Source organism: Cnephaeus nilssonii, assembly GCF_951640355.1.
Source record: "Cnephaeus nilssonii genome assembly, chromosome: 7".
Lineage (NCBI taxonomy): Eukaryota > Metazoa > Chordata > Mammalia > Chiroptera > Vespertilionidae > Cnephaeus > Cnephaeus nilssonii.
Genome location: NC_137078.1, coordinates 92,062,556 through 92,076,867, shown reverse-complemented (window position 1 = coordinate 92,076,867; position 14,312 = coordinate 92,062,556). Strand labels below are relative to the sequence as shown.

General features: G+C 48.3%; 1 protein-coding gene across 7 annotated transcripts in view; it reads right to left on the bottom strand.

The window, feature by feature from the left end:
• Nucleotides 1-14,312, bottom strand: part of TMCO4 (transmembrane and coiled-coil domains 4) — a 71,975-nt gene that overhangs the window by 52,213 nt on the left and 5,450 nt on the right. For 4 of the 7 annotated variants that reach the window (XM_079777994.1, XM_079777999.1, XM_079777998.1 and 1 more), the window contains exons 2-6: nt 12,759-12,866; nt 9,858-9,950; nt 7,108-7,285; nt 1,753-1,927; nt 968-995 (exon numbers count right to left, since the gene is read on the bottom strand). In XM_079777994.1, the coding sequence (XP_079634120.1) occupies nt 968-995; nt 1,753-1,927; nt 7,108-7,277 (373 nt within the window). In that variant the 5' untranslated portion in view covers nt 7,278-7,285; nt 9,858-9,950; nt 12,759-12,866. The remainder of the gene's footprint in view (nt 1-967; nt 996-1,752; nt 1,928-7,107; nt 7,286-9,857; nt 9,951-12,758; nt 12,867-14,312) is intronic. The other 3 variants (XM_079777997.1, XM_079777995.1, XM_079777996.1) reach the window with 1 other exon arrangement.

Below are 14,312 nucleotides of genomic sequence, written 5' to 3'. Positions count from 1 at the left end.
AGGTACTTGGTTACAACAGCCCTAGGAAACGAATGTAGTGAAATCCTGAACTGCCACTTATGAGCAAGCGTGGGTAAATTGCTTAACCGCTCTGAGCCAACGTCCTCGTCCATAAAACAGAACACTAGGATCCATCCCATTAATTCTTCTACAGATGTTTGCGGAGTGTTTACTATGTGCAGGAGCTGGAAGTATGTGGTGAAGAAAACCGGGCATGGCTCTGCCCCCATGGAGCTTAGCCAGTTACCAAGCAAAGCAGCGTGCAGTGGGTGTTCAACGGCAACCTTGGCTGACATCATACCGAGGCGTGCGAGGGGCTTTCCCTGGGAAGTGGTTACTGAGTGGAGGGATGAGGGAGAGGGAGAGAGCACCTGGGCAAGAGGAGCAGCACATTCTCCAGCCAGGGGAGGGGCACGTGCAAAGACCCATGGTGCCAGGAGCAGGGTGCACTCAGGGAGGCCGGCGTGGGAAGAGGGGAGGGCGTGCATGGTAAGAGATCAGGAGGGGGAGGGGCCAGCCCACCAGGAGGCAGCAGGAGTGGCCGTGGGTAGGAGCCAGGAGGCAGCATTGTCGATGTGCAGGAAGATCCTTTGAGCTGCAGGGTGGAGGCCAAACTGCTGGCCAGAGTGATGGCAGGAAGACCCGGGAGGAGAGCCCTGCTGTCATCCAGGAGGGGTGGATGGTGGCTCAGACCAGGGTGGTGGGTGCAGATGAAGATGGGGCCGGATTCAAGAACTACTTAGAAGGTAAAACCACAGGCATGGCGAGGAATAAATGAAATGACCGCTGAGAAGTGCCCCATAGTGCTTGGCACGAACGAAATGCTCTGGCCCCCCGACTGAATGGGGTTCCCCTTCCTTGTACCAAAATCACCACAGGGAACCGGGCCACAGGTGGCAGCCCATCACGGGCTTTCCCGGGTGGAGACGGGCACCCACAGTTTACAGAGCGTAGAAAATCAACTCACCATCCTTGAGTGAGAAGCTCAGCAGGTCCTGGGGAAAAGTAACGGAAATTGGCAGTAAGTTGATATGTAATCGGCCTGCTCATGTGACACATATGTATTGACGCTTACTAAGTGGGAGAACAAGACAGACGGTATCTCTGCCTTATACTCTAGTGGTGAGCCAGACAAACAAGTAAGCAAACAAATGAGTGTGTGAGCATTTCGGGGAGTGAAATGAAGGAGAGGAAGGGCTGTTTGAAACCTGCGCAGCTGACCCACCAACAGCCCATGTCACAAGCTGCCTGTGTTAACTGCACACAGAGCCGGTGAGGGACATGCCCAAGGGCACACAGCAAAGCTGCTGCTTCTGAACAAAAGCACCACAGCGTGGCAGCAGGAGCCGGGGCTCTGGAGTCAGGGTGCCAAGGTTCAAATCCGGGCTCAGCCACGTGTGAGCTGCATGACCTTGAACAACAAGTTACTTAATCGCCCTGGACCTCAGTTTTCTCATCTCCAAAATGGGAATGCTCACACTACCAACCTCATAAAGTTGCTTTGAAAATTAAATGAGTTAATATTTGTAAAGGTACTAGCACATATGAAGCACTATTTAAGTAATACATGAAATCAATAGTAGATATTCAATAATTATCACTTAACATAGCTATGATCATCATCATCATCATCATCCGTTATTCTGATGAAATATTTTATCTTCCAACTCCCCCACCCCACTAGAAGCAGTTTGAGCCTGACTTAGAAAACCATTTGTTCTGGTTCCCCTGGCAGCCGGGTGGTGGGTGTACCTGGGTGATCACCAACGGGTCGTCCTTCAAGATGGGGTCCTTCGTTAAAATCTGAGCAAACATGTCGGCTCCTTCGCCTCCCAGGCCGCTGGCAAAAGCAGTCATGGTCGGCAGGACGGCTTCGGACAACTCCAGCCACTTGGCCAGGCCCGTCACAAACTCTACGCAGAAGGAGCTGAAAGACAGACACGACTCAGATCCGAAAGCTTTCAGATTTGCACTTCACTCAGCCACTGGGAAGCTTAGATGAGCCACGTTCATGATGCGAACAGCCAGCACATCCACCATAACCATGGTGCCTGCGGCCCACGGGATACAGATTTCAGGTGGCGGGATTCTAGCTTCTTCGCCCACCAAACCTTTGACCAAAGAGGCTGATAAACCACAGGAACGAGGCCAGCGAGCCGTTCCTGACCAAGTGCCCTGGGCCCGGCCTGGGCCGGGGCTGTGCTAGGGGCTGAGGAACCAGAGAGAGCGAGATGCAGCCTCTGATGAGAAGCTCACAGCGCGGGGACACAGGGAAATAACGAACTCATCCCGGTGGCATGTGGTCTGCGAGGAGAGGGGCAGGAATCGAGCCCTGGTGAGCCCAGAGAGGGAGCCCCAGACCGGCCTGGGGAGGTGAGCAGCAGCGACTAGAAAAGGGTTCCCACAGAAGGAGACTTGCCGCTGTTGGGGACCACCCAGGATGTGCTTTCTCGGGAAAAGGCAGACACTCAGAAGCAGATAAAGTGCAGCGGACGAGTCTGTCCTCCCCACGCCACTGCCCCCGTGGGCCTCTCTCCACAGCAGGCATTAGAGTTGAGTCCCACAGGAGTCCCTGGATGGAGGATGGCTGGATCGCTCTAGGGGAGGAGCCCTCGGAGCTGAGACACGGCTGCAGGAAGCACATGGCATTTTGGGGACAGCGACAGAATCCACACCAGGCTTTGACTCAAAGTTACGCTTGTGGCAGCGAGAACGGTGAGCAGCGGTGGGTGGGCAGGAGATGTGGAACACGGGCATTAGTTAGGAGGTGATCACACCAGCCCAGAGTCAGGCCTATCTCTAAACCCAGCAGCCCAGCCTGCCTCGACCCCACTGTCCTGGGGCTCCCTGTACTGGGTTCTACACCCCTAGTTCTGCAGATCGGGTGGAATCAGGCCTCTTAGGGACAAGCCGAGCTCCCTGGTGGCGGGGACAATGTCAGAAGGCCTCCTGCTTGCACCACCTGGTCCCAGCCCCACGGATCCCAGGCAGCCCACCCATCCCAGTCCTTAGAGCTGGGGCGGCCGAAGCCTGTTTACTTCCCACCAATCCCCATGAGGGAGGGAGGTACTGCTTTCACCCCCCATTCTAGATACAAGGACACCCAGGCCCGGAGGGGTTATGGGGCAGCTCCAGGGTTCAAGGCCACAACTGTCTGGCTCCAGAGGCCATGCTTACCCACTGCAGGGACTGCCCTCTCCAGGGATTACAGACCTGGGCCTCACCCTGTGCCAGGCGCTGGCTGAGCAGGTGCATCCAACATTCCCTTTCATCCTCACCGAACCTCGCAGGGGCGGCCCTGGGCCGCAGAGATTAAATGCCTTATCAAGGGCGCCACTGATGCGAAGGGCAGAGCTTCACCCGGGGTCCAGGGAGCCTGGACCTGAGTCCAGAGCTCCTCCTAGTCCCCAGGGGCCCACCAGGCGGCCACATCTGGCCTGCAGCCCGTTCCCGCAGATTAAGTTTTATTGGGACACAGTCAGTCACACCCGTTCCTTTACCGACTGTGTCCGGCTGCTTTTAGGCTGCAACAGCAAAGCCGAGGGACTGGGGCCGAGACCACATGGCCCGCAGCTAAAATACCACGTCCTCTACAGGAAACGTTTGCCCACCTGTTCTACTCATTCGTATCTCCGTGTTTAGTAAGTAGAATTAATCGTAGAAAACAGCATCTGTGACATTTATAGCACGGTAAGAAGTATTTTAAAGGCTTGCTTTTATACCCCATGTGGACAAAAACGGCCACCGAGTATTTTCCTAAGATTACTGAAGCCAACAGCTATAAGAAGATTGAGGCTGTCTTTAAAACACGTTTTGGGCCCAGGAAAACCAAGATCAGCCACGTGGAAAGAAACCAAATCAGAAACTTTCAGGAAGGCGTGCCCCAAGGCAAATGCTTCCAGCCCCATGTGCTTAGAACTCATGGCGGGTGGGGGATGGGGGAAGACCCCGGACAATAACCCACTTTCCTATGTGCTCTCCCAGGCAGTGCCCAGCACAGGCCTGGCACACTCTCTAGGCTCATAAATATTTGCTTATGTGAACAAAGTACACAGAGCTCTTCCCCATCTATGCATCAGCTTATCAGGCAGGGGATGATCAGGCCAGAGGAAGCTTCTGGAAAGATGGAGGCTTCCCAGATATGGCACAGGCAGGAGCAGGGGAGAGTTGGGCCCTTGCAGGAGATAGGACTCTGGCTTGCTTGGGAACAGAATATCCAACGAGATATAGTCTAACCTGCAGATAGAGGATGTGATTCCATTATTAATGATGAGAATATCCAATATGTGTTGGGCAGTAGCTCGGCGCCAGGCTCTGCGGGGCCACCCACACATTCCCTCCTCACAAGCGCCCTCTCCGACGATGCTGCTTCTCTGAGGCAGTAACTCCCCAGCAGAACCCCCCTTCCTGGCCAGCAGAACCCACCTCTCATGTGGAGGTCAGGAATGGCAAGGGCCTTGATTCTTCCCCAGCCCCCCCCCCCCCCCCCCCTTGCAGGTGAGGCTCAGGCAAGTGACTGGATCTAGCCAGAAGCCTTCTTGGCATATTCTGGGAAAGATTTCCTGCCTGACGAGAGAGACTTGAGGGGAATCCCTGCCCGCCTCCTTTGTGCCTTGGGCCTTTTCCTGTGAGGAGGCGATGTGTGGAGCGGCAGCAGCCATGTTATGATCTGGAGGGGAAGGCCAAGAGAATGCAGAGAAGCCAACCCAAAGGCTTTCTGAGGCACTGAATCAAGGCTTTTGATTTCCTATTAAGTGAGGAGGGAAAAATCTATTCTTTAAATCTCTGTTAGTGCAGTGTCCTGTTACTTGCAGCTCCAAATACCCTGACTAGTAGGAGGAAGTTCCCTATTGTCTCCATTTTACAGATGAGGGAACTGGGGCAAATACAATAAGTCCCAGAGTTAGCAAGTAACCAGTACATTTATTGAACACCTACTATGTGCCGGCACTGTGCTACATTATCTCATCTAATCCGCCCCCCTCCATTTTACACACACACACACACACACACACACACACACACACACTGAGTGGCCAGATTATTATGATCTCTGAACGCATAATAATCTGGCCACTCAGTGTATATCCTATATAATAAAAGGCTAATATGCAAATTGTCCCCTCGACCAGGAGTTCGACCAGCAGGCAGGCCAGCCAACCGCCCATGTCCCCTTCCCCTGGCCAGGCTGGCTGGACCCCACCCATGCACGAATTCATGCACCGGGCCTCTAACATATATATATATACTGAGTGGCCAGATTATTATGCGTTCAGAGATCATAATAATCTGGCCACTCAGTGTGTGTGTGTGTGTGTGTGTGTGTGTGTGTATATATATATATATATATATATATATATATATATGTCACTGTGTAAGTTTAAGGGATACAGCATAATGGTTTAACTTACATGTATTGTGAAATGGTTACAATAGCTTTAGTTAGCTTATAGCACCTCATATAAATACAATAAAAAGAGAAAGCATAAAAAGAACAAGTGTTTTCCTTTCGATGAGAACTCTTAGGATTGACTCTTTTAACAACTTTCCTGTGTATCATACATCAGTGTGAATATAGTCACGCTGTATATTACATTCTTAGCACTTATTTATCTTGTACAAAAGTCTGTACCTTTTGACCTCCTTTCTTCAATCATTTAATTCTTGTAATCACCCTGCAAGGGTGAGTATTATTAGCCCATTCTGTCAGACCTAACAGTTAGGTTTGAATCAGTCCTAACTGTTATACATTTAGAATCACTCCACCTCTCGGTCACTGTCCTGGTTTCCACGATGACTCCATCAGCCTCCTCACTGGCCTCCTCCTGCCTCTAAACTCTTTCCCCATAGAATCCTTGAAGCCCTTCAAGGCCAAAGCCTGAGCTCTTAACAAGCCTGCTATTAGAATTTTAAATACACATCTAATGCACGTGCTAGATATTGACAAAGGCAGATATTAACACTGTAATTCGAACTGTCACTCTTGCTCCCACGACACCCCATCTGTCCGCTATTACCATCAGTCATGTGTGTACCCTCCCCTTAATTGTAAGCACCTGGAGGGCAGGAGCCAGGCCTTGCTCTGCTTGGTTTTATCTACAGCAAGCATGTCAAACTTGCAGCCCACAGGCCGCATGCGGCCCACAAAGAATATTTTTGCAGCCCAGCCAATATAACGGTATGTAAGAAACGTTTTAATAAAAATTTCATAACTTAATTTTTAAATATCCTGTTATACATAATTATTAATAACGAACTACAATGTTCACTAATGACTGATTATTATAATCATGTTGCATTCATTTCCCTTACGCGCCTTATGCGCAGGCACAACATTCCTCTCCACTAATACTAGCAGCGAATATTTTAGCAACCAATTGCCACATCTTTAGTCTTGTACTGACTTGCTTGGTGTGCACAACAGGAAATATTTCGCTTTTGGAGAACAAAAAAAATAGGTTTATTTGCATTACGCTTATTAATTTGTGCAGTTATTCAGTGTCTGGTAAGTTAATGTTCAAGAAAAAATATTAATTTTTATTAAAATGTTCTATACTTTATGTTAATGATTATTCGTATATTTCAGCCCTTTGTATTCAGCATGTATCTATCGAAATAAACCTACATTTCTATGAAAATTGAAGCTTTTGCTTTTTTTGCAGCCCACATAAACCTTGTTTATTTGGACTGTATTAGCCTTTGAGTTTGACAGGCTTGAACAGGTCTTGTGGTACACACAGCACACAATAGGAGTTCAATAAGTGCATGTCACATGAATGAATAAATATCTCATTCCCCTATTAAACTGTGTCATACCTGAGGGCAGGGATTCTGTCTGCCTTGTTCATCTATACCTTCCCTGTACTTCAAATGATGGCTGGCACACAGTAGGTGCTCAGAAAATGCTTGGTGAAGGTATGAGTGAGTGAGTGCGGAATGAGATGTCATATTCCCCTATCAGGCTGTGAGCTCCTTAAAGGCAAGACCAATGACTCCCCGCCCCCCCCCCCGCCCCCTCCCCTGCTTTTAGGGCCCCACAATACCTCGTGGGCTGCTTGGTGCCTCTGAGGAAGCATGACCTTCCCTCTGTGAGACAAAAGCACTCACCTGTGCTCAGGTTCTGGAAATAGCTGGGACAGGGATATGCCACAGAGGGCGGCATAGGCAAAGCGGTTGGCCTCGGACAACTCCCGGCCCGTGGGCAGATGTGGGTCCCCCTCCACAGCTGGCTCAGCCTCCTGATGCAGCCTGGGGCTGGGTCTGTCCCATGCGGCCATTTCCAGTCCTGCAGGAAAAAATCCCAGTGAGCAATGCATCGGGGGTAGGCAAAGGTTACTTAATGGGACACAAAAATTCCCAACCCTGACAGAAAAGATTGATACATCAGCCTTCCTTGAAATTAAGAACTTCATCATCCTTAAGAAAGTGAAAAGACATACCAAACACCAGTAGGAGATATTTTCAACTCAGAGGCTGCGGTAATTGTGCTTATTACCCAAGACGGCATTTTATTAGGCTGATCTCCAGGGAGACCCACGTTGGTTTTTAGTTCAAGATCAAACAACCTTGCCCGGCTGGTGTGATTCAGTTGATTGAGCGTCGACCCATGAACCAAGAGGTCAATGGTTGAATTGCCGGTCAGGGTGCAGGCCTGGGTTGTGGGCTTGATCCCCATCAGGGGGATTGCAGGAGACAGCTGATCAATGTTTCTCTCTCAAAGATGTTCCTATCTCTCTCTCTCCCTCTCTCTCTTTCTCTAAAATCAATAAAAACATATTTTTAAAAAAGAATAAACAACCTTCTAATCAAAGAAGCATGAGCTGGCCTGCTTCTAACCACAAGGGAGAGGGGGATATACAGGGGGCACAAGTAGGTTTATAGTTGTGAATACTTGAAATTCAAAGTTTATTTTGTATTATTATTTAATAATTATTGTACGATTTTATATATGAACAACCATAACAACTTCTCCCCCCCCCCCCCCCCCGCCCCGCCCCGGACTTAGTGCACAAAGCTCAGCCCAGGCCAAATGCATTCATTCATTCATTCATTCATTCATTCAACAAATACACTCCTGAAGCCCTATAATCCGTCCTCTCCACAGTGGCCCACGTGGCCTTTTTTCATATACACCAATCCTGTCACTTGCCTGCTTAAAAGCCTCCGAAGGGTTCCCACGCACCAGGATGAGTGCCAATCCCCTTCGGATGGCCTACAACTCCCTGTGTGAGAGGCCCCGCCTGCCCCCAACCTTCTCATGGCCCCCACACCCGGCTTGTTCACTACACTGCAGCCACACTTGCTGTCTTTCTGCTCTTCAAACACCCACACTGGTCTCCTTCCATTGCCAATACCCCTGCCTGGGACACTCCTCCCCTGACCTTGACATCCTTCTGGCCTCAGCCCGAATGTCTTCAGACTAAAGTTCTTCTGTCCCTCTCTCCCAGCATCCTGTCTACTTTTATAATACTTAGTTCTATCTTAATTAATATATTTTCAAACTATTCTGTCTGTATACGTATTTACTTATGTATACAAACAGAATATCTGCTTCTCAAAGCAGGCCCCTGGTTACTTCTTCACGGGTGTACCCCAGATTTCGGAGCAGGACCTGAATGTTATAGGCATTCAATTAACTACTTGCTGGATGAATGAAGAAGGATATATGATATATGATATCCTGTTCTGGGCCTTGGGGCAGATCAGGGGACAAAACTGTCAAATTCCCTGCTCTCAAGGGGCTTATGTTCTGGTGGGACACAGGCAATAATACACCAATGCATAATGATAATAATAATTTAAATAACTTGCCCAAGATTACATAGCTAGTAAGCGGTGGAATCAAGATTTGCATTTGAGTGGTCTGTTTATAGGATCCATGCCCTTAACAGTCAGCCAAATAAATGAGTAAACATTTGGTCAGGAAGTGATCACGGGGGCGGGGTACAATTAGGCAGTGAGGGGATAGGAAGTGATGGGCAGGAGGGAAGTGACTGTGGTATGCAGACGACAGGTGCCATTCCAGCAGAGGCTGCAGGAAGTAAAGGGGACAGCCCTGCAGATGGGTGGGAGAGTAATCCAGGTGAAGAAACAGGACAGTAGAAGAGACAGACAAGTAAACAGACGATGACAAACCAGCAGACTAAATGCTGTGAAGAAGGAAACACATGTCGAGGGGTAAAAAGAAGGCGCCTGGAATGTAGAATTGGCTTCCTGGAGAAGGTGATGTCAGACAGGGATGGGGTGGGGAGGAAGAACATGTTCTGGGCAGAGGGTAGAAGGGAGGAGATGCTTTTTAAGAACCATGAAGATGCTCAGTGCAGCCAGGGTTTGAACGAGTGGGTGTGGAGGGGGAGACGAGGTTGGAGGGGATGCTGTCGGAGCCACACTATGACCGACCAAGTTCTCCCAGCGCAGGAGTCAGACTGAATTGTAAGGCCACGGCCATGCGGGGAGCTGTGAGGATATGCAGGGCTTCCCCATACTATTTTTACAACTGCCTGTAGTCTATAATTATTTTAAAGGAAAAAGTTAAAAAATAAAAAGCAGTGGCGTGTCTCTATAGAACTTGAAAGACCTTTTCTTAAGGTCTAAGTCAACTAAAAATAAAAATTCACCACCTCCCAGAATTAACCAGTTAGTTAATTTAATAAACACGTATTGCTCTACTATGTGCCAGGACTGTCCTGCATGCTGGGGACACAGCGGTGACTACGACAGACAGACAACAACCCTCCATCACGGAGCTGTATTCCAGTGGGGCAGACAGCAATGTGTAAACTCAGAACATTTACAAAAAGACCATTTAAAACAACGATGAGGGTTCTGAAGGGAAAGAAACTGTAAATAATATTTACCCAGATTTCAAGCAACAACTGTGGGCCTCCCCTCAAGGTCTCAAAACAGCTGTCAGCTTCGGGATGGTTCTTCTGGGAAATATGCAAATTGTCCTGGAGGAGCAAACCAGAAAAACCAGCCTGTGGGTCCACAGGGTGTGGAGTCTGGAGGCCTGTGGGAGACAGGGATCCGGTTCCCCAGGCTCAGGAAGTCTCACTACTACTTTCCTCTGGGCCTTTGCCCCTCAGGTCCCTCTACCTGGGATCCCTTTCTCAGTAGGGCTGCAGGCAGCCCTGGACTTTGCTGGAACTGTCTGTTCTAACTCCTCGTACCTTGAGCTGTGGTTGCTGCACTAACTCCTTGGTTAGCCTGGCAGTAGAGGGCAGGTACCGGATCCCTTCCATTCCCATGCCCAACGTTTACCTGCCATAGACTGAGTGATCAGAAAATGCCTGCTACGTGAATGAATGAATGAATGAATGAACAAACGAACTAGTTTTGGGGGCTTAAGCAAGAGCTAGATTTTCCTGGTTATTCCTCTCCTATTCTTACCCTCCCATGGAGCATCAGATGAAGGACAGAGATAGAACAAGGGCCAAATATCTGAAATTACCCAGGGATGTCCCAGAACCCCAAACCCAGGGTTCCCCAAAGCTTCAAATAAACTGAACTTCATCCTAATGGCCTGCTTTCATCCCAAGGAACTAGAATATTATTTTCTGCCTCTTTAAGCCTCCGGAGGGTTTTTAATAAGTTATCAGTGATAACACCCTTCCCCTGGATGTTCACCTTCTATGGGGCATGGGAATGTGCCTGTACCACGCCTTACGAACTCAGAGAATAAAGCTACGAGTCCAACCATCTTAAAAAGTGCAGAGAAGAAAAATGGCTGGGAGAATATCCTCCAAAGTTATTTCCGAAGTTGAGATGCCAGAGACTTTTCTGGATTCCCCAACTTCCTGCCATATATATGTACTACTTTTGCCCTTAGGAGAAAATTTGAATTATTTTATGTCTCTATCCATAGCGACGGGACTGTTAGGACTTGCATCGGGATGGTGACGGTGGCTGTCTCTAAGCAGGGGGAAGGATTGATTGTGGATTATTTCAAATTTTCCTTTTACGTTTCTGCTTTATGAATTTTTAATCATGAGTATGTACTGATTTTAAAGTCAGAAAAACAAATAGACACGATTTTAAATTAGAATATGGTGTGCTGCTACAGGCTCATACTGGCTGGTGAGAAGTGATGTTAGTGCCTTGAAATGGGTCATGATGGGAGTATTTACACCACAGAAACTGGCAATTGTTACAAATGAGGGATTTTACTTTTCAGAGAGGTGGTGAATAGCATGCCACTGTCTATATGATACAATTCCAGTTACGTTTTTAAAAAATGTTTCATGGAGCATGAAGATCACAAGGAAATACATTAGAATGTTAACGATCATTGTCTCTCAGTGGTAGGGCTGTGGGACAAGAAGTAACTGGTTTTTGTTCTTTCCATTTTTCTGTATTTTTAACATTTTCTGTCACAAGCTTATTGGTGCTTTCATCATAGAAAAAACAGCTTTAATTAAAAATGCCAATTCTGTTCTTGGTCCCTAGAAGGGGAGTGCTTTACCTCAGAGAGTCCTGGCCCTGTGCGGACCAGCCGAGCCTTGCAGGGCTGAGGTCACAGTTAAGTCCCACTCCTCTGACCAATAGGTTTTGTTATCAACAAAAAGGATGTAAGGGTTGGCAGGACAGACAGGGATTTCCAGCCATCCACGATGGTGGGATGGAGGTGCCCAGGGTTCCAACTCTATGGATTGTCCAGTCAGATGGGCGGGGCCCCAAACTATTCCAGCTGTGGGAGTGTGTGGCAGCTGTGGGGTAAGGGGATGTGCCAACTGAACTGTGCATACTGGTCCTCAGGGCCTCTGCCCCTGGGTCTGACCAGGATACGGTCACCAGGACACCAAGGCCTGCACTGGACCCAGAAGAGCCCCGACTCTCAGGGAACCAGCAAAGGCACAGTGAGACGAGCAAGCAAACACTGACCCGTGGCCAGACTGCAAAGACCAGCTATGGGATGGACAGGGATTACTCTGTCTAGGACCTTGTCTTGATGCCCGACGACTATGATTTTTGCCAGTCACATTACCCGTCACCAAAGAAAACACTGGCTGCGTTATTTTTGTCAGTAGTGGGGGTAGACAGACATCCCACAAATATCTATCCTTAGTCTGCAAGCACCCACAGTAGGTGTTCAGCCAGAGTTTGTTGACTAACGCCTTAAACAATACGTGGGTTTTCTTCTCAGGAAGATGAAAAATTCTGAAGTCAGCATGGAGGAGAAAATCAAATCGGGTCAATATCATCCTTGAAAATCTTTTAAATTACCCTTAACACCCCATGACCTGGGCCCTTAGAAGATCACATGCAAGAATAAATTTCTTCTGTTTTTCTTTACATGCTACAGTGATGGCCTTTATTTTACCTTTTTTTTTTTTTTTTAACTTGGAGCAGCCAGTGAAGGCCAAGGTCAAATTTGATGTGCCTGTGCCCATGTGTGTGTGTGTGTTGTTCTCTTTATCGTTTCTGGTTAGCTGCATTTTTAAATGAGTCTGCAGTACAATAAAATGAGCATTTCAACTAGAGAAATGGCTACAGTGTCACAGGAAGGCTGAAAACTAATTGTCTAATTGTTCTAGAGCTAAGGAGAAGGAGAAGCGTCTGGCTGAAGAAATCCTTTATTAAAAAAATAGAGCTATAGCACTGATTTTAGCCAGAAATTCCGAAGACTGTAGATCAGAGTTCACACACACACACACACACACACTTGAGATGGTCTCAGAATGGAGGATTCGAGGCAGGCCCAGTTTACTCCCCACTCCCCTTCTCCAGCAATTTGGGAGAGAAACCCATTCATTCTATACCTCTGTCTGGAAGGTAAGTTGGAAGCCACTGGTAGATGCAGCATCTCAGGAGGTCTCCATGGCAACAGATCCAACAGAGAAGAACCCAGAGGGTTTTGGACAATCCCACTACAGACCAGAAGAAAAAAGGGATGTTGGCACAAAAAGTTCCCATCCCGGCCTCACTTTAGCAATCTGGAGGATGGGCGGGGTGCTGGGGTGACAGGATGCCATCAGGGTGGGCACCCAAGCTCTATAACACGTTGTCCACATTTATCATGTGCCTTCTTCCCCGACTCACACTCTAGTACAAGCTGCCATCCTCTCTCTGGCAGGAGCCTCCTCCCAAGTCTCCCACTTCTTTCTGCCCTCACCCCTAGCTATCCACCACACAGCACCCAGCCTGAAGTCAGATCATGCCCCGTCTCTGCTCCAAACCTCCGACGACTCCTTCCTCACCCGTAGTCACAATCCTTACAATGGCGACTGGGCCACGTGCAATCTGCCCTCCTTCTTCTGTCCCCTTCGCTCATTCTGCTCCAGCGACACCATCCTGGATCCCATCAGGCACATTCCCACCTCAAGGCCTTTGCCTTGGCTGTTCCCTCTGCTGGGTATACTCTTCCCCCAGATAACCACCTGGCCAACTCCCTTACCTCCCTCCGGCCTTGGCTCAAATCGCACAGCTCACTGAAGCTACCCTGTCCCAGCCTCTCATCCCAGGCCCTTTTGCCTGGCTCCTTGCTTGCTCCAGAACACACATCACTGTCTGACACACTATGTCATTTACTTGTCTATGTTTACTGCTTACTGTCTACCTCCCTCTGCCCACATGTAAGCACAGTAGGCACTTACAATCATTTGTTGAATGAATAGAGGTTCCCACTTGGCATAATTAAAAAATAATTCAAGAGCCAAATCTGCCTGGGAAGCAAGGGGGAGAAATGGCGCCGTCTGTAATGGTTCGTTTGACTCCCTGGTTTTCAAACTGTTCCATAGGGCTCCAGGGACTGCTCTTACTCTGGTGGGCAAGAGGAAGTACAGTGGGAAGCCCTCAACACCCTGCCTTCAAATTATAACCGTAAATAATTCCTGGGTGTAGACCTCAGAAAATGGACAGCAGGGTCTCAAAAAGGGTGTACAGCAGGGTGTACAAATATGTTCACAGCAGCGTTATTAACAATAGCTGAAAGATGGGAGCAACCCAAGTGTCCATCAATGGATGAATGGGTAAACAAAATGTGTTCTATATAGACAATGGAATATAACTCAGCCTTAAAAAGAGAAAGGACTTTCTAACATATTACAAGATGGGTAAAATTTGAGGACATTTTGCTAAGTGGAATCCCACTTATATGAGGGACTCAATCAAAATCAATAGGGAAGGAAGTAGAATGGTGGTTACCACAGGCAGGAGGGAGGGGGGTGGGGTGGGGAGTTGTTGTTTAATGGGTAGGGAGTCTCAAGATGAAAAGATCTGGAGATTGGTTGCACAACAATGTGAATATACCTAACACTACTGAATTGTACACTTAAAAATTGGTTAAGACTGAATTTTATGCTCTGTGTATTTTA